Consider the following 20,038-nt stretch of genomic DNA (forward strand, 5'->3'; position numbering starts at 1 on the left):
CCTGGGATGAGCCTGGTGCCTGTGTATTCTTCACTGAGCAGGTAATAGCTGAATCTGTGACAATGGATCAGATTGCCCAGAGAGGGCTTCCCTGGTGGCGCAGTGGTTGAGAGTCCGCCTGCCGATGCAGGGGACGCGGGTTCGTGCCCCGGTCCGGGAAGATCCCACGTGCCGCGGAGCGGCTGGGCCCGTGAGCCATGGCCGCTGAGCCTGCGCGTCCGGAGCCTGTGCTCTGCAACGGGAGAGGCCGCAACAGTGAGAGGCCCGTGTACAGCAAAAAAAAAAAAAAAGATTGCCCAGAGAGAGTGAAGCATTTTTAGGGACCAAGATCAGAAACTTACGGAAGCCTCCATATTCAGAGAGGAGGGAAGCAGAGGAGACACACAATGAACAGCAAGGAAGAGAGGAGGAAATAGGTTGGGGAACCGAGGAAGGGCAGGCCTGTTCAACGCAAAGGAGAAGGTAAGTCCCTGGAAAGTTGTCAGGTGATTTAGAAATCAGGAGGCTTCTGGTGACCTAAGAAGCAGGTTTCAGATGGGCGGGGCCGGACTGCAAAGGGCTGCAAATTCAGGAGGCGTGGAGGAAGCTGAAGTGAAGGCAGGCTACTCCTGGAAGGAGTCTGAGTAAAACCAGAGAGAGGCCCATCCGGAATGTAGGGTCTGCGGAGGAGTTGCTGGTTGGGTGTTTAGTTTTGGGGTTGGGGGTGTGTGGTGGGTAATATTTTCCTCTGCCCCTCCTTCCCCTCAACAAACAGGGATTAGCATTGACGCCCTGAAGTATGGGGGTGAGTCAGGCAGGAATCCTCCCCTCCAGGCCCCCAAGGGGAGGGAGACACACAGAGATCCACCCCTGGCCGCCTTTGGAATCCTAATTGTGGCAGCGCCCTGGGGGAAGTCCTGGAAGGCAAACTGGGTGTGGGGCTGGAGGTAGTAAGGGAGCCTGGTCCAGGAGGTGGGCGTGGCTTCTAGAAAGCGACCTTTGATCCCAGATGAGAGGTAAAGGCTGCTGTGGATAGTGGGGCAGGAGGGGCTGCTGAAGCCGTGTTCCCAGTGGGAACCAGTCTTTTCTCTCTGTCGTCAACTGAGAGTGGAATCGGGAAGGGGCTTGAAGGTGTTTGTTCAGTTCTGTTTTAAAGGACATAGTTAGTGCCAAATGTGCTCGAACTCATTTTTGATGATTCTGCTTATCCTTGGTATATTTGATAAACCTTGGAAGATACTTGATCATTTTTATTTTTACTACTTCTAAAGTGTTTATTCCATATACTTTTCCTCATCTAATTCCTTGTCATTCCCGTAAATGAGATATCAGATAATTCATTTAATATCTTGTAATAGTGATGCCAAGTATGGCTGATGAAAACCCTGGATTCTGAGTAGTGGTCCACACTGCAGGACAGTCCATTCCCACAGGCAGTGTCATTCAGAGACCACATCCCAACAGAGGGGCGATCACGAGTTTGTACACCATCATGTACACTGACTCTTGCAGCTACCAGATATGTTGCCTGTCCAGTCACATTATAGTTGCTGTGGCCAAAGTGGAGCTGTTTGCAGTTCCAAAGGAAGAAGGAAGGCAGCATAAAAAAAAAATTATGTAGTGTGATTCCACATGATAATCATTTATGACGTCAACAGCTTTAAAGTGTGGTGGAGTGGGGAGCCTCGCGGTCTCCCTTTCCAAGCTTGAGTCCTAGCTCTCCCTCTTACTGTCTCTGCCCCACAAAGCCACACCTCCTTATCTGTAAAATAAAGAAAATAATACCAAATTCCGTAAGGGTTGTTGGGAAAACAAAATGAAGTCGTTTTAATAAAATTCTTTGCATAACATGTAAGTGCATGTTGAGCACTAAATAATGGGTAGTTATTTTTGAAAGACCACATGTAGGGACTCTCCTGGTGGTCCAGTGGCTAGGACTCCATCCTCCCAGTGCAGGGGGCCTGGGTTCGATCTCTGGTCAGGGAACTAGATCCCACATGCCTCAACTAAGAGTTTGCATGCCACAACTAAAAGATCCCACATGCCGCAACGAAGATCGACGATCCTGTGTGCCGCAACTAAGACCCTGTGCAGCCAAATAAATAAATACATAAAAATTTTAAAATAAATAAACACCACATGTATTTTTTGTTTTGTTTTTGTTTTTTTGCGGTATGTGGGCCTCTCACTGCTGTGGCCTCTCCCGTCGCAGAGCACATGTTCCGGACACGCAGGCTCAGCGGCCATGGCTCACAGGCCCAGCCGCTCCACGGCATGTGGGATCCTCCCGGACCGGGGCATGAACCTGCGTCCCCTGCATCGGCAGGCGGACCCTCTACCGCTGCGCCACCAGGGAAGCCCTGTATTTTTAAGTAGGAGAAATAGTCTGATAATGGCATTATGTTGCATTAAAATGATTGTCACAGACAGTTTCCAGGCTCATAAATATCGCCTCGTGAGTTTGTATTACAGAGATTCTAGGTTTGTAATCCCTGAAGATATTAATGGACACTTTCCCATGTAGACTCACAGAATAAAAATCAATTATTTTCAAGATAGACCATTGAGCACGAAATATTTCAAATTAATGTAGTTTTCATACGATTTGCCAGAGTCCCAGATAACATTAAGGAATGTTAATTATCTACAATTCTTGTCATTAAAATCATCACTTCCAAGAAGTCTTCCTATTAGTAAAATAAGTGAAGACGAAGGTAAGATGTGGAAGTCAGGTTTAGGCATTTTAATTTTGTTTAAAAAAGTTTGGGACTGCTCTGAGCATGTGAACTTGCACACAGCTGCCCTCAGCAAAATGCTGTAATTTATTGAGGAAAATTGAATTGCAAAACCTTTTTCCCCACACACCCCTCATTCAGGGGAAAAAAAAAATCAGCAGCTTGGCTGAGCTCAAACAACTGACTTTTCATATCCTTTCACGGACACAAAGGGCTAATCCTGAGGTTGCTTGAGCCACCAATGCTGGCAGTGGTGGGGACCACCATGGAACGTGTCATTCCCTCCTCACCACACACAAAACACATTGACTGCAGCTTTATGAAGTGAAAATGCCCAAGAAAAAGAAAATGTGAAGGAGGTGTTCTCAGTCATTTCTTTCCAGAGGGGGGAGCGCAAAAGAACAAGCTGCTGCATCTGGATATTGAGAACAAAGCCAGCCTGAGACCAGGGGCTCATAGCTTGGGTCACTTGCTTTTATAGAAGCAAAGAGTGGAACTGCCTTTGCTTGTCTCAGTACCACTGACCCTTGCATTTCATTGTGTAGAGATGTCAGGGAAAGTGTGTAGAAAGCATCTCAGCCTCTCTCACTGAACAATGACTTTGTCATTTTGAGGTTTCTGTGGTGTGTTGATCCCGTCCCCACCCTCTCCCTCAAATCCCCATTGGAGATATTTATTTTAATATATATTTCATACTATTCCTTTGTGAATAGTTTCTTCCAGTCTGTGGCTTGCCTTTTTACATCCTTAATGGAGATCAAGTTTCAATTCTGATGAAGTCTAACATGTACCCTTTTGTTTCTTTTGTAGCTCATGTTTTTGTATCCTAAGCAATCTTTTTATCCTTAGGAGCGTGAAGATATTGATACTTTCCTATTCTGTCTTTTTAGAAATTGATGCATCTTGTGTTATTTTTTGTGTATGGAAGAGTAGTACATGGTTGAGGTTTATTTTTTTCCAGTTATTCTAGCCACATTTGTTAAAAACACTTTTATGCACTGAATTGGCACCTTGGTTAAAAATCATTTGACTGTATTTGAGGACGTCTGCGTCTGTATACTTTATTTTGTTCCACCGACCTGCTTATCTATCCTTATACCAATATTGCAGTCTTGGTTATTATACATTTTAGTAAGACTTGAAATCCAGTAGTTTAAGTCTTCTAATTTTGTACTTCTTTGTCAAGCTTGTTTTGATCATTCTAGATTCTTTTCTGTGTAAATTTTAGAAGCCTTTTCAAGTTGTTTTATCCTGCTGGAATTTTTATTAATATTTTCTTTTATCTATAGATTGATTTGAGGACTCTGAGTCTTAACAGTGTTGAATCTGCAATTATGAATATGGTATCTCTCCACTTATTTAGGTTTTCTTTAATTTTAGGAATGTTTTGTAATTTTTAGTATAGACATCTTACACTTCTTTGGTTTAATTTATTCCTGAATAGTTGATGTTTTTTTCATGACATTATTGTATTGTTTTTAATACCATTTTCAACTGCTTGTTGCTAGTTTATAGAAATATAGTTGATTTATTTGTGAATTCATTTTGCATTTCCTGGAGTTGGTGGTGGTGCTTTTAAAAATTCTGTAGGGTTTTGTACATAAGCAGTCATGTCAGCTGTAAATAATGACAGTTTTACTTCTCCATTTCCAATATTTATTTTCCTTTCTAGACTTATTGTTGTGGCTAGAGTTTCCAGTACAGCATGGAATAGAAGTGATAAGACATTCTTGTACTCTTAGGGCAAAATCTTTCAATATTTTTTCATTATGAATGATCTGAACTGTGATTTTCTAGGTAGATATCTGTTATCAGATTGAAAACTTTTCCTTTAATTCCTCAATTGCCAAGAGTTTTACTTTTTTTTTTTTTAAATCAAGAATAGGTGTTGAGGGCTTTTCTGGTGACGCAGTGGTTGAGAGTCCGCCTGCCGGTGCAGGGAACACGGGTTCGCGCCCCGGTCCGGGAGGATCCCACATACCGCGGAGCGGCTGGGCCCGTGAGCCATGGCCACTGGGCCTGCGCATCCGGAGCCTGTGCTCCGCAATGGGAGAGGCCACAACAGTGAGAGGCCTGCGTACCGCAAAAAAAAAAAAAGAATAGGTGTTGAATTTGGACAAATATTTTTTCTACATCTCTTCAGATAATCATATGATTATTCACCTTTATTCTTTTAATGTGAATTATAGTGATTGGTAGTTGAAGGTTAACCTTACATTCCTGGAATAAACTCCACTTGGTCATGATATAGTATCTTTTTTTAATGTATTATTGTATGTAATTTGTTAATGTTTGGCAAGAATTTTTGTTTCTGTTGTTCATGAGAATATTGGCCTGTAATTTGCTTTTCTTGAACTGTTTTGTCAGCTTTTGGTATCAGAATTATGCAGGCCTCAAAAAAGAGGAAATATTTCCATTTTGTGGTGGTCAGTTTTATGTGTCAACCTGACCAGACTACATTCTCCAGTTATTCAATCAAAAGGTAATCTAGGTGTTGTTGTGTAGGTATTTTGTAGATGTGATTAAAGTCCATAATCAGTTGATTTTAAGTAAGAACGATTATCCTGGATAGTCTGGGTGGGCACAGTTCAGTCAGTTGGAAGGGCTTAGGAGCTAAGCCTTCCCTGAAGAAAAAGAAATTCTGCCTGTGGGTAATAGCCTCAGCTTCTGCACAAGAGTTCCAGCGTATCCTTTGTAACAGCCAGCCATGTGAATTTTGGACTTGCCTAGCCAAGTTTGATTGTGGAGTATTATCATTTTTATATTGTTAGATTCAGTTTATTGGTATGTTGTTTCATGTTCCTAAGACAGTTTGGTTTATAGTTTTTCTTTCTTTTAATGTCTTTGTCTGGTTTTTACATCATAATGCTGTACTCAAATTTCCTGGAAGAGTTTGGTAAAACTTCTTTTGTACAATTTATTTGTGTAGCCCTCTTGGCCTAAAGTCTTTTCTGTAGATACAAATTCTTTTTTTTTTTTTTTTGGGCCACGCTGTGCAACTTGCAGGCTCTTAGTTCCCCAACCAGGGATTGAACCTGGCACCCCGGCACCCTGGCAGTGACAGCGCCAAGTCCTAACCTCTGAACCACCAGGGAATTCCCCTGGATTCAAATTCTTAATTCAATATGGAATTATTCAGATTTTCTGTGTCTTACGTCAGTCTTTGTATGTCATTTTTCAAGACATTTGTCCTTTGCATTAAAATTTAAAAATTTATCAGCACAATGTTTATTACATCCTCTTTATAATACCCATGGTATCTCTTGTGCTATCCTCTTTTAATTCAAATTAATGGTAAATTTCCCATTTTTGTTTTTGTTTTGTTTTTTTCCTTACATTTCATGGTGCTTTCAAAGAACCAAGCTTTGTATTTGTTGATTTTTCTGCTTAGAAGTTAGTTTTCTATTACATTCATGTCTACTTTTTTCTTATTTCCATTCTTCTACATACATTAGTTTAATATGCTGTTTTTTTTTTTAAATTATAAGATACATTTTAAATTCTTGACTTTTAGCTTTTTCTTTTTGTAGGACTTTATTTTTTTGTTCGGGCATTTTTGCAGTTCACAACAAAATTACGAGGACGATATAGAGATTTCCCATGTATTCTCTGCAGCCTTTAAAAAAATGTTTAAACTGTAAATGTACCTCTAATCACAGCTTTAGTTTGCAGCCCTCAAATTTTAATATTAGTAGATTTTCATTTTCTTTTGCCAAAATACTTGCTAATTTTATTACAATTTTTGAACTAGGTGATATTTTCAAGTGTATTAGTGAGCTTCCAAACATTTATTAATTTTCTAGTTACCTTTTTGTCACCGATTTCTACTTAAATCCATGTAGGTTAGGATATGTTGTGTACAATTTCTGTCCCTTGAAGTTTGTTGATTCTTGCTTTAGTATAGCATACATGTAACTGAAAAGAACGTATTATGTAGTTATTTACTGCAGTGTTATGTAGTTATTTACTGCAGTGTTATGTAGTTATTTACTGCAGTATTGTATATTTCTTAATTAGGTCAAGTTTGTTAATCATGTTTTCAAAACCTTCTGTATCCCTCTTGATGTTTATCTGCTTGTTTTATCAGTTATCGAGGTGAGTTTAATTCTCCCACTGTGAGTATGGAATTGCCTATTTCTCCTGAGTCCTGTCAGATTTTCCTTTATATATTTTGAAGCTATGTTATTAAAGGATGATACAAATTTAGATTTTAAAAAATACCTTCTGGATAAATCAACCCTTTATTCTTATGAAACGTTTTCTTTATTTCTAGGAATCCTTCCTAACTTCATGTTCATAGTGGTGTAGATAGATACTCCAGCTTTCTTTTGGCTAGTGTTTTTATGGGGTACCTTTTTCAACGTTTCATCTCCACCTTCATGTGCTATTATTTTTAAGGTGTGCCTTTTTAAAAGCAGCAAATAAATGGACTTCAGTCTTGAATTTTGTAATAAGCACGAACCCTGACAAAAGGTAGAAAGGAAACTGTTGATCAATGAGATACGCTGAACACAAGGGAAGAAGTGCACTATGTTTCCCCCGTGCTTTCTGTTGCGTTGATTAACAAACTGTAAACCAGACACCACCATTCACTCTTCAGTGGAGTTAGCTGTGACTCTCAATTGGGAGCTAACTGAAGGATACACAGGTCCCAGAGCCGGTGTGGTTGTGAAAAGATCCAAGGCAGCCAAATGAGAGATGAAGGTGTGCTTAGTGTATCCCAAGGAAAAGACAAGTTTAGAAAAGCTTAGACGTAGGGTTTGTGTACATCTCATCACACAGATGACACCGCAGTGTTCTGATTGAACGGAGTTAACCGAGGTGGGTGAGGTCAAAGGAAACAGAGGTGAGAAACGAGGGATCTGGGAACCAGAGCTGATCTCTGAACCTCCTGAGAGGTGCAAGGTACTCTGTCAGCTTACATGCAGACTCAACGCTAACCTTAGGTTGGCATTAAGTTTAGGAGCTTACATTTAGGAGCCTTCCATGTGTTTCCTTTTGCTTCTATTTATACTGTAATTGAAGGGTAATGAGTATTGTAGGATAGGAGTTACATTTTATTTCTTAATTCTTTCAGAGTTTTCTGTAGTCTGTTCAGAATTTTACTGTCTCCACAAGAATCTTATGTTAGCCAGCAGCACAATCTATGTGATAGCTACTTCATTGAAAGGTTATTTTTTAATCTCATATGTTTCCAGAATGAATAGGTTGAAGAGTCTCTCCTACACCCACATCAGGAAACAGCTTACTAATCAAAAGCTAGTTGTCATCTTTTTCCCTCTCTAAATCACAAGGAAATCTTGCCTTGTTTTCTTGCCAAAAGTTTATTGCACTTAAGTTATATCTTTTGCAAAATCAGTGATAGTTTAAGGAAATCTGGATGATTTGTACTTACCACAGCTTGAAACAGAAATTCTTAAGAGTCTGACCGTAGAATTAAAAGCTTTGAAATTCTTTTGAGGTGTTAGCGATCTTAATGATCCTGGTTTTATTTTTTAATACTGTAAACAAATAATAAAAGTAATGTCTACTGATTAAGTGGTTTTATGATTAAATATATATTTCACATCGTGCCTAAAATAGATATCAGAGTGAGCAAGACAGAATTAAATAATAGAGAGTGAGCCCAAAGTATGAATGGCATATTTATTTGCATTAAATAGGAAGAATACATTGTTACTGATTGTTTATAGAAAGCATGTTCTTTCACATAAGCTTCACAGAGACTATCCGGAACAGAATCCCTTGGAATTAAGTTTAAAGTAACATGTGGGTAGATACCTAGGAATTCCTAGAGGACTGTAAGCAATTTGGAAGTTAAATGCCAAGGAGGCAGATGGGGCCTTCTATTTCAAACTGTGCTTGTGAAAGGAATATGTTCAGATCTGCAATATTATAATACAGTGTTAATTCTATAGGTCGAGACTTTCTGGTGAAATTTTAATGTTTTTAACCACCATCCAAATACAGGTGTTACACATTTAAACTACTCAGCCTCATTTTGTGTCCTTGGCGTTTATGTATTTATTAAAATTAGATAGGTTTTTTTTTTTTCAAGTCATTTTGCTTTCTGGGCTTAGACCTCATCTTTCTTATGAAATTTTCTTTTTTCTTATTTAAAGAATAATTCTTAAATTGACACATGTTAGTGTGTTCTATAGGCGAGCACGTTTTTTTTTTTTTTTTGCGGTACGCGGGCCTCTCACTGTTGTGGCCTCTCCTGTTGCGGAGCACAGGCTCCGGATGCGCAGGCTCAGCGGCCATGGCTCACGGGCCCAGCCGCTCCGCGGCATGTGGGATCTTCCCAGACCGGGGCACGAACCCATGTCCCCTGCATCGGCAGGCGCACTCCCAACCACTGCGCCACCAGGGAAGCCCCGAGCCCTTTGTTTTGATCTTACCTCTGCTTCCCAGGTAATCTGCCGGGCTGGGTTAGTCATAAAAGACCCTCACCTGGGGAGAGCCAGATTATTGAAACTGGTGAATGTTGTCCAATCAAATGATGTGAATCTGCTAAAAAACTGTAATTTGGATTTTTTCCTAATTGACATTTCAGCAGGTTTTTTTCCTGACAACCAACAATGGCAAGCCAAGTTACTTTACTTAAGGCTAGACATAGAAGGAGCTGGAAGGACCCTCCCCGTGAGCGCGAAGGGTGTAGCAGAGTGGGACACATCAATTAATCTGGTGGCTGTAAGAAATTGTTCAGCTGTAGGTATAACAGGAGAGAGGTCAGACAGCCCTATTTTTCTCTGCTTATGATTGTTATTGTTCCTTCAGAATTCCATTCCTCTTCTGAGTTTTATACTGATACCAAGGCAGAGACTGGGAGAAACAGGGTCTACATCCAGATCATGCAGTTTGGTTCACAAGGGCTCCTGGTCATAAAGTCACAGTTCTGGAAGCTTCCTCCTCCTTCCAGGCCCCTCCTGCCTGCAGCTGTGGCTCTGGGATTTCCTGAGTATGAACAGTTCCTGGCTTTCTCTAAGGAACGTACTAGCTTTCCGGGAAAACTTAGGACAACTACTTACCTCCCAGCTTCATGTTTCTTAATCTGTAAATGGAAAGGACAGTGCTTAGTTTTCTTATTCACAAGATGGTCGTGAGGATCCCCTGAGAAAACTGATTTGGAAGAGCTGTGAAACGGTAACCTGCATCTCTGTGATTCAGGCATTACCCCGCTAACCCGTCCCTCAGAGATGCGCCGGGGCCAGCTGCCCTGGATGACAAGGCGGGGAGGGCCCTGCGCTGGAGAGCACAGCATGCAGGTGCTGGCTCTGAGAGGACACAGAACAACTGGTGTTAACTCAGACAAGCATCTCAACCTTCCCAGCCCAGCTCCTTTTGGGTCAAAATTTCCATCAAATGTGATTACTACCTGCAAATTATGCATGCCACTTTCTGTTAAACCAGCCTGTGAAATTCAGTTGTCAGTCTCTTAGAATCCTCGAAAAAGTGTTCACACGTTCTTCGCTGTGTTTCCCCAGCGCTCTGTGACCTGTACAGGTCACCATGGATTTGTATCCATCTGAGACTGTAAAACTCAGAGGCCTTAGCTGAGGCTGTGTGAATCTGCACGTCCCCCCAACCCTGCCCCGCTTTCACAGCAGGCAGATGCTAAGTGCTGATTGCGTTCCTGTCGCCTGAAGCTGTACGCCATGATATCATACTTCTCCCGAGAAAGATGGATGTTTAAATCAGCATCCTTCAGTGCCCTGGGTTCCTATTCTGTCTGCTGTCTTTTTAAGCCAAGATCATTTCCTGAGATAAAATCACCTCGTGGGATGAGATGATGATTAAGTGAATGTTCATGGAACTCTTAGCACAGTGCCTTGCATACAGTGAACACCTGGTAGACGGCATCTGCTGTTGTTATAATCATTAGCCTTTGAAATGGACATTTTAAATACTTTGCATAATGACAGAAAGTTGGGAGCAGGCTTAAATGTGTCATAATGGCTGTAACCTGGGCTCTCCAGCTCCGTGACTTGTGTTTTGCCGTCTTGATCAAGTTGCTTTTCCTCTCCCTGTGCCTCAGTGTCTCCATCTGTAAGGTGAGAGAATACTATTACTCGATAGGGCTACTGTGAGGATCAACTAAGTAAATACACGTGAAGTATTAAATGTACAGCTGGTACACATTCAGCACTCAGTATATACTAAGTATGGTTAGAAAACCAAGAAAGAAAGAGGAATTCCTACTCCCAGAGGTCAGCATTTGAACTTTTTCCTACTTTTCCGGACACTGACTTTGTAATTAACCACTTCTTTACCCCTGCACATATAGACGAAGCTTCTGAATTCCTCATCTGCGGCACCTGCTTGCTCATCTCTCTGGTAGCACCTACTGACTCATGATAGTTTGGGATTCAAGTCCTACTCTGAGTCTTGAATATTCTCATCTGTGGAAAATAGTGATGCCCGCCTCACAGGGCTAGAGTGTATCACAAGAGCTAATACCTAGAAAGTTCTTACAGTGTTTGACACACGCAATAAATAAATACAAGGACCACCTATAATTTTATTTCTTTGGATGGGAAAGCATTCCCTACCATTCCAACAAGTCTTTCAAGGAAAGGAATGCAATCCTAACAAAAGAGCCAAGTTTGGCTTTGAAAAGAATCCTTGACAAGGAGGCCTCTGTATCTCTTTCTGCTCTTTTAGACGTTTCTCCTTGTGATTGGCGTGGCAGGCGTGATGGTGGCTGTGATTCCTTGGACTGTGATGCCCCTGGTTCCCCTTGGCATCATTTTCTTTGTTCTTCGGCAATATTTCTCAGAGACGTCAAGAGATGTCAAACGCCTGGAATGTGCAGGTGAGTTCCCCGGGGCTCTCAGGTTGGGATGGCAACTCAGCCTGGCTTCCATTTGTGCTGTAATGGACCAGACCCCTGAAATTCTGCAGACTCTGTCTTCTGGAATTTCTCACTAAGTTAACATTAGGTAATTAGATATTATGGCCACTGTGAGTCCATGTGGCCCTTAAGGCAAATGGAGCTGGTGGCGGGTCAGCTGCAGCTTTGCATTTTAGCACGAGGAGGACGAATTGAGCACCGTGAGGACAGGGGACTGTTTCTGTCTTGTTCATGACATGCTTCCTCACACACAGCATCTACTCCATAAATACTTTTCTTAAAAATACAATATTTCATCATGCTGGAACTAATGAAGAAGGGAAACGGGATTTTTCTTCTCCAAAAGTTACTAGAAGTGACAAGGAAAGGAAAAGATTAGGAAAAGGAAAGGAGACATCAGGAAACGTATGTCAGAAGTAATATATTTGAAAGATACATTCTTTCTCATGTTCAAAGATGGCAATTAAGTTGCACTTGTTAAATGCTTTGAAAAAAGGTAAGTGCTGTTATTTTCAGGTTTGCAGTTATCATCACCAGTATTTGGTGTGGTACCACCCTGTTTGTGGTCCCCCTTCCCCAATGCTGTTCATATAAATGGCTGCTGAAAATAATCCCCTGAGAAGGACACAGGAGGGGGAATCCGTTCCATACGCATGTAGTTTATTACTCCATTCAACTTCCTAGTTTTAGAATAATGGGAAACACATTTTATGATTAATTATTCTATTCTGCAGGTAATCAGAGAGGATGAAATAATTCAGAGCTTATCTCGCTATTAATGCACAAACATATTTCATTAATATTGAAACAAAAAATTATAAGTAGAATTGTTATGTATTTTTTAAAAAGGTATAAGGACAATAGCCAAAAAGGAAGGAAGGAAGATGTTTACATCAGAAATCCCAGCCATGGGTAGTTATTGCAAATTAATACCAACTTAACTTTCTAGAAACCAAGCCAACAAGAGAAGCATACTGATCCCAAGGTTCTTCGTATCTACTAAGTGGAAAAACATCTAAACTCATCGAGACAAAGGAGTTTTTTTGTTGTGGTATTTTATTTGTGTGTTTTTTTAAAGTAATTAATTCTTTTTTTTTTTTTTTTAAAGAAGATGTTGGGGGTAGGAGTTTATTAATTATTTATTTTTACTGTGTTGGGTCTTTGTTTCTGTGTGAGGGCTTTTCTCTAGTTGTGGCAAGCGGGGGCCACTCTTCATCATGGTGCGCGGGACTCTCACTATCGTGGCCTCTCTTGTTGTGGAGCACAGGCTCCAGACGCTCAGGCTCAGTAGTTGTGGCTCACGGGCCCAGTTGCTCCGCGGCATGTGGGATCCTCCCAGACCAGGGCTCGAACCCGTGTCCTCTGCATTAGCAGGCAGATTCCCAACCACTGCGCCACCAGGGAAGCCCCTAAAGTAATGAATTCTTAAGAGGCATTTATCCTAAGTAGCTACGTAAAGGATAGTGGGCATCAGTTTCATAAAAGCTGTAGAAAAAACGTTCAGTCATCAAGAGAACCAGCTAAAGCCCCGTGAGGTCTGGTTTTGTGAGGTGTTTGAATGGACTGTGGAGCAGTAGAGTCCAGATGTGTGCGCTGTTCTGCCCGTGTGACTTGGTAGGATGGTAGGACCTGGGGAAGCAGAAGAGGAAGTGATGAGCTCCATCCAGTCTTCTGTGTACGCAAGGCTTCAGGTGTTTCATGATTTGAGGCCACTCACGAAATGGAGTCATTCAGTAGTCTTGTTGCAAAGCAGATCTGGTCCATTCAAAGAGGAGTTGTACCAGAAGGAATGCTTGACAGAGATGTTTGCCTGGGGCAAGGGCCGCCTCCCATCCGTATGAAAGTGGAGAGGAGGGCACCTCCGGAGGCTTTTTTAAAGAATCAGTACAGGAATTCTTCAGTGTTTGTTACGGGTTTTGAAAACTTGGGCACAGCTCCTGTGGAGTATTTGTGTTTTCGGCACCCCTAGTAGGCTGTGACAGTGTTAGACCGTAAGTTCAATCTGGATACCCCCTCCTCCACTCCCCCAGATAACTAAATGTGGTGGTCAGTTCATTAGAACTGGTTATGTTTTCTCTCTAGATAGTGGGTCTGTGTCATAAATAATAACACTGCTGTTTTCTCTGTACAGTAAATGACAGTATGTCTTAAGGCCACTGCTAGAGCCACTAGCAAAAAGAAGGACGTCTGATTGCTATGGCCAGACGACATAAACCTGCTTCATTTTTGTGCTCTGAAGAACTACTAAAGTCCTGAGGTTTATTTTCATTTATTTATTTATTTTTAACATCTTTATTGGAGTATAATTGCTTTACAATGGTGTGTTAGTTTCCGCTTTATAACAAAGTGAATCAGCCATACATATACATATGTTCCCACACCTCTTCCCTCTTGCATCTCCCTCCCTCCCACCCTCCCTATCCCACCCCTCCAGGCGGTCACAGAGCACCGACCTGAGGTTTAGTTTCAGATCCTACTGCCTAGCTGCCACTGGAAGCTTAGGTTAACTTTTGTCATCTTAATGACAAATCTGCAGCTGATTATAATGGGGTTTTTTTTTGCATATTTTTGCAAAAGCGAGCGTAGCAGTGGTCAGTCAGGGAGCAGTACATAAAACCAAGATGAAGTTTGGTTGCCTTTCTCTCGCCAGCTTTATCCACTTGGCGGTGCCTGAATGCTGAAGCCGAATCCAAGGTCACAGACTCACACTGTCCGTCCCTGACAACAGCAGGTTATAGCCTAGTTCACGGCGGGGAAAGAAAATCGTAAGGGTCCTCCCTGCCCAGCAGCCTGGAGCCCACCTGTTCCTTGATGTGCAGGAGCCAGACCCTGGTGCTCGTGTTCAGTGTGCTCTTAGAGAAGATGCCAGGAAATGAATGTGACACCAGGCCCCAGACCCACATGAAGTCACTCAAAAGAGAACGGACATTAAGGCCACGGTCAGATTCTAAAAGAGTGATGTGAGTGTCACATGCAGAGTGACCTCCAGAAGCCTCAGGTATCCAGCAGGCAGTTATAAAAACATCCATCAGGTTCGTGGAGCGGAGTCAAGACCATTCAGAGACGCCTTGGCTGCCCGGGTCCTATGGGCAAGAGGGCAATGCGATACCCAGGCTCCGTGACCTGCAAAGAGACTCTTGATGCAGGTTCAGGGGAAGTCCCAGGATGCAGGGAGACAGTAGACTGTCCCTTCACCTTCGTATCTCACCCCAGTCCTGTGCCTGGCACTGTTCCAGTTTTATCCCAGCCCTTAAGTTACTAATCTGAGGTGGAGACAACACATAGGTAGCTCATCAAAATTCAGTGTGGTGAGCACTCTCACAGAGAATTAAATTGAAAAACGCTGCTGCCTCAAAAATTAGTGGATAGTACTCAGCCATGAAAAGGAATGAAATATTGCCCTTTGCAGCACAATGGTTGGACCTAGAGAATATTATTCTTAGTAAAGTAAGTCAGAGAAGGGCAGTCTAAATACTATATGATATCACTTATATGTGGAATCTAAAAAAACAATACAAATGACTATGTATACAACACAGAAACAGACTCAGAGACATAGAAAACAAACTTACGGTTACCAGAGCAGGCAGGGAGGGAGGGAGGAACAAATTAGGAGTATGGGATTAACAGACACACACCACTATACATAAAGTAGGTGAGCAACAAGGATTTACTGTATAGCACAGGGGATTCTATGCAATAACTTGTAATAACCTATAATGGAACATAATCAGAAAAAAACTGAATCACTATGCTATATACCTGAAACTAACACATTATTGCAAATCAACTAGACTTCATTAAGTTTTTAAAAAATTAGTGAACAATTTCCAACTGGAGGGATATCAGGGAAGAATTTGGAGGGAAGCATGTTTGAGGAGGACCTTGATGAATGAGCTAGTAAAGAATTTCTTTATCTAAATCTAGCTGTGATTTGAATTTGGTCAAAGATAGGCTCAGGGGCTTCCCTGGTGGCGCAGTGGTTGGGAGTCTGCCTGCCGATGGGGGCGGACACAGGTTTGTGCCCCGGTCCGGGAGGATCCCACATGCCGTGGAGCCGCTGGGCCCGTGAGCCGTGGCCACTGAGCCTGCGCGTCCGGAACCTCTGCTCCGCGACGGGAGAGGCCACAACAGTGAGAGGCCCGCGTGCCGCAAAAAAAAAAAAAAAAAAAAAAAGATAGGTTCAGAGAGAATCTTCATTTCCAGGTCATAAAAGTGAAGCTTGGTGTGACCAGGAGTTGGAGGTTTCATGTGGAGGACCCTCTACAGAAGGGGCATCATCCCTCTTCTCCCAGGCAGCCCACCAGGAAGCCCTTTGGCAGGATGTGCAACCACAGAGCACGAGAGGCAGTTGGTTTCCTTGCATCCAGCCTCCCTAACTTTCTTTGTTGTTTGTCTGTCTCTGCTTCGCCAGCACAGAGCCTAGTGTTTTCCCACTTAGCATCTTCCTTCCGGGGACTCTGGACCATCCGGGCGAACAATGCTGAACAGAAGTTTCAGGAACTGTTCGATGCGCACCAGGATTTGCATTCAGGTCTGTAAGTTTCTGGACATGATTTCAAAGGATGGGAGGTGCTGCCTTCTGAGGCTTGAGTCCTTGTCAGGTGGCCTTGCCGGCCCACACCTCTCTCTGCGCCTCCCCAGCCCTTCCTCTCAGCCTCCCCTCTGAACTTCCCTCTTCCGCTGTCACACCCCTGCTTTTCTCCCCTCACTGGCTTGCATTGTCCTTCCATCACTGTGACCTGTGGCTTTCTGTCCCTTTAGGGCAGGAGTCAGCAAACTTTGTTTTGCAAAGAGCCAGAGAATAATAATTTAGGCTTTGTCTGCCATACTATCTCTGTTGTAACTTTTCAACTTTCCTGTTTTAGCACAAAGACAGACAAAGATAACACATCAGCAAATGGCCAGTGGCTGTGGTCCAATAAAACTTTATTTTCAGAACAGGTGGTGGGCTGTTTTTGGCCCCCAGGCTGTAGTTTGCGGACTCTCTTTTCACAGCATGAAGGGCAGCAGATGTGATTGAGGAAAATAATTTCCTGATTTGCCGCCCACTTGATGTGTATTATTCTTTGTACCAGTGAAGTTTTTTCTAGGTAGAAATTTCAGAATTTTCTCTAAGTCTATAAAATCCTGGCTCAGTTATCCAATCTTTATTGTATTTTGAAGATAAAGTGGCATTTTGAAAGCCACATGCAGATCCCGTTAGCTGATGGCTCGTAAGAATAAACGCTATGCAGGGCCTGCAGTAAGTGCAGAAGGTGCTGGAAACACAGTGTGAGCTGAGCTCTCTGCTACTGGAGAAAAGGGAACAGTTGACATGTGAGAGGATGAGCCTCACTGAGGCCCAGCACTGCAGGAAATGTACCAACGAGACCATTTTTCCATGTTCTTTATTATGACTCTTGCCATCTTGTCTAATATACACTGTTTGGTTCTAATAAATTGTATTATAGCATTTATAGCGTGTGATTCCACAGTGTGGTCCATGTGAAGTCATTTGTGTCTTGATGAGACCTTTTATCTTTTTCTTTTCTTTCTTTGAATGGGTGGAGGTCTTCGCAGCTGTAGCAAGCTGACCTTCTGAACATTCCAGGTAGTGTCCTATAGTTGGGAGGAGAGAACCAAGTTTACCATTAAGCTTTTTGTTCAGCTTAGCACTTTAGGTTTTAGCTTTAGGGCTACTCAGATCTCGGTTTTGGGTATTGAGGTGAGAAAGATTCCCTGTAGGAAAGAACAGTATCCTCCCTGCTGTGTGGGTACCAGATGAGCAGGTTGGCCTGAGTGCCATGAACTCACCATCCCTAACTATTCCATAGGAACAACATTGAATAAGAGACAATGAGAGTAGTATTTAGATTTAAAAGCAGTGGTTCTTAAAACCCATTGCCTTGTGTTTCGTGGTTTCATCTGCAGCTACATTGGACGTAGTAAGTGAAATTACATAATGATCCTTGAAACCGTAATGACGAAGGTCTGAATAATGACATTATTCCTCACCTGTATAATACTGTAAAATGTATGTCAATCCTGTTGGGATTAATAAACGCATCTAACATTCTTTCTAAATTTATAGTGGGTTTTTTTTTTTTCACTGTATTATTGTCTCAATCAACAGATAGTAAAAGTATGAGTAATACTGTCATTGCATGAAATGATTTAAATATGTAAAGGGGTCTTCTTGGTAGAGTGACAGAAGGAGCTGAGCAAGGGGTTGAGAATGAGACTGACTTTATTCCCCTTCTTCTTCCTCATTCAGCTTTGGATGCTGGTAAGGTGGGCCTGGCGCTGTCTCTCGCCCTCACGCTCATGGGGATGACCCAGTGGTGCGTCTGGCAAAGCGTCAGAGTTGAGAATATGGTGATGTTTGTCTTATCTTACCGTTCTTAGCTTTTTCAAGTCTCCTTGCCATTAAATGGCATAAAAGCAATTCTTATGTAAAATAGTAAAACTGTTATTTTTACGTCATAGGTAAAAGATTTTTTTATATCCTCCTCCATCTGTTTAAAGTTAATGTAAAATACGATATATATATATCTTTTTCTCAGTCTTATGTGTGCCGTATCAGCAGGTTGTATATTCATCACAAGCTGTCTTCAAATATAATAAATGTCTCTGTAAGAGGGAGGTTCTGAAATCCTGGAGAGAATATAAGCTAATTTCTTAGGGGTTTGTTTATTTTTGTTTCTTAAGGGGTAATTCCTCATTTTTGGTAAAAGAAGAATTCAGTATTTTGAGGTTTGTTTATTTAATTAATAGGTTCCTCTGTCCCCCATTTTAGCATTTGATCTTGTATGTGTTGAACACCTGAATTTGCTGGTGTCCCTTTTTTCTGGTAGGATAAGCCCCGTCTCAGAATGAGCTATCAAAGGTGTCAAATTAAAGTTGTTTAAAAGGCCTTAGTCAATATGTAAATTATAGTCTCTTTTGAATATTAGCATCTTTTCTCCTAAAGGGAGAGAAACAATAAAAACAAAATCTTTCCATTTCTTTCTTCTAATAGAGTAGAAAGTGATTAATTATTAAAATGAGGTTTGATGGCCATCCAGTCTGCTCATCTATGACAGATGGCCCTTCTGTGGCAACACATTACTGACTGGCGTCCATAAGTATTCTTTTCTTTAACAAAATTCTTTTGCTTTTTATTCAGGTGTGAAAAGTGGATCAATAAAATCTTTGCATTCATTTCTCTAATTCTTTAATTTTAATATAGTGTTGAAGGAAGTAGCTGTAAAGGACAGTGTTACAAGGCCATAAACAAGTTTGCAGATCATCAAAGGCTTCATCAAACTCCTACTTCTGTCCTTTGTGTTTGCTAAGACCTTAGATATTCTTAGCCATAGAAACACAGATGTAAAGATAGAAAAGCAGAATGCTTCATGTACAATCTCTGAACATCCATGAACAAGATCTTCCCTTCCTAACTCATGTGATGTCATATGTGTTTCAGATGATTTCAGTAGAAAGAGTGATTGAATATACAGACCTCGAGAAAGAAGCACCCTGGAAATACTTCTTTCATCTTCCACCACCAGCCTGGCCCCATGAAGGACAGATTTTCTTTCAAAATATTAACTTAAGGTACAGCTTGGATGGGCCTCTGGTATTGAAGGACCTGTCATTAATTCAAGAGAAAAGGTTTGTTTAAGCCATTTGCCTCTTTAAAATCCAGCTTAAGATTTAGCACTGCATCTGCTGTTGGGTTCCTTGCCGGTGTGTCAGGGGGACTCTTTGTTCCTCCTGGATGCAGATTAGATCAGTGACACTGGAGGTGAATCTTTCTTGGAAACCGACCATGGAATGGGGATCCCAGCATTTCTTTCCCTGTGTGGGGAGCTGCCTCACGGTAGTTGGTGGGCCCTGGAGCGTCTTTGAAATGCAGAATCTCAGGCCCACCCAGACTTCTTGACTCAGAATCACATTTAAACAAGACCTCCCAGTAAAGTCATTTCTCTCCCATAGGCAATTTTTTAAAAAATTTATTTATTTTTATTTTTGGCTGCATTGGGTCTTCGTTGCTGCACGCAGGCTTTCTCTAGTTGCGGCGAGCGGGGGCTACTCTTCATTGCGGTGCGTGGGCTTCTCATCGCAGTGGCTTCTCTTGTTGTGGAGCACGGGCTCTAGGTGCGTGGGCTTCAGTAGTTGCGGCACGCAAGCTCAGTAGTTGTGGCTTACGAGCTCTAGAGCACAGGCTCAGTAGTTGTGGCACGTGGGCTTAGTTGCTCCGCGGCATGTGGGATCTTCCTGGACCAGGGCTTGAACCCGTGTCCCCTGCATTGGCAGGTGGATTCTTAACCACTGCGCCACCAGGGAAGTCCCTCATAGGCAATTTTTGATGACTGATAACCTGTGATTTCCAAGAAATGTCCTTTGACAGTTTGCAGTTGAGCTGATGAATCACCTAACCCCTCTTGTGTCTTAGCATGCGGCTCTAGAAAGTTCTGTGCCACTTACCCTACAAATTTACTTACTT

The 20,038-nt window shown here is 42.1% G+C and overlaps 1 protein-coding gene across 1 annotated transcript in view; it reads left to right on the plus strand.

Annotated features, from left to right (window-relative positions):
* Window positions 1-20,038, plus strand: part of LOC309974609 (ATP-binding cassette sub-family C member 4-like) — a gene marked incomplete at its 5' end in the record, with an annotated part of 124,403 nt that overhangs the window by 50,175 nt on the left and 54,190 nt on the right. Inside the window, 4 exon segments of the mRNA XM_082859267.1 lie at window positions 11,379-11,529; window positions 15,983-16,102; window positions 17,825-17,925; window positions 19,016-19,207. Of these exon segments, the coding sequence (XP_082715393.1) occupies window positions 11,379-11,529; window positions 15,983-16,102; window positions 17,825-17,925; window positions 19,016-19,207 (564 nt within the window).

Source organism: Leucopleurus acutus, assembly GCF_964270905.1.
Source record: "Leucopleurus acutus genome assembly, chromosome: 18".
Lineage (NCBI taxonomy): Eukaryota > Metazoa > Chordata > Mammalia > Artiodactyla > Delphinidae > Leucopleurus > Leucopleurus acutus.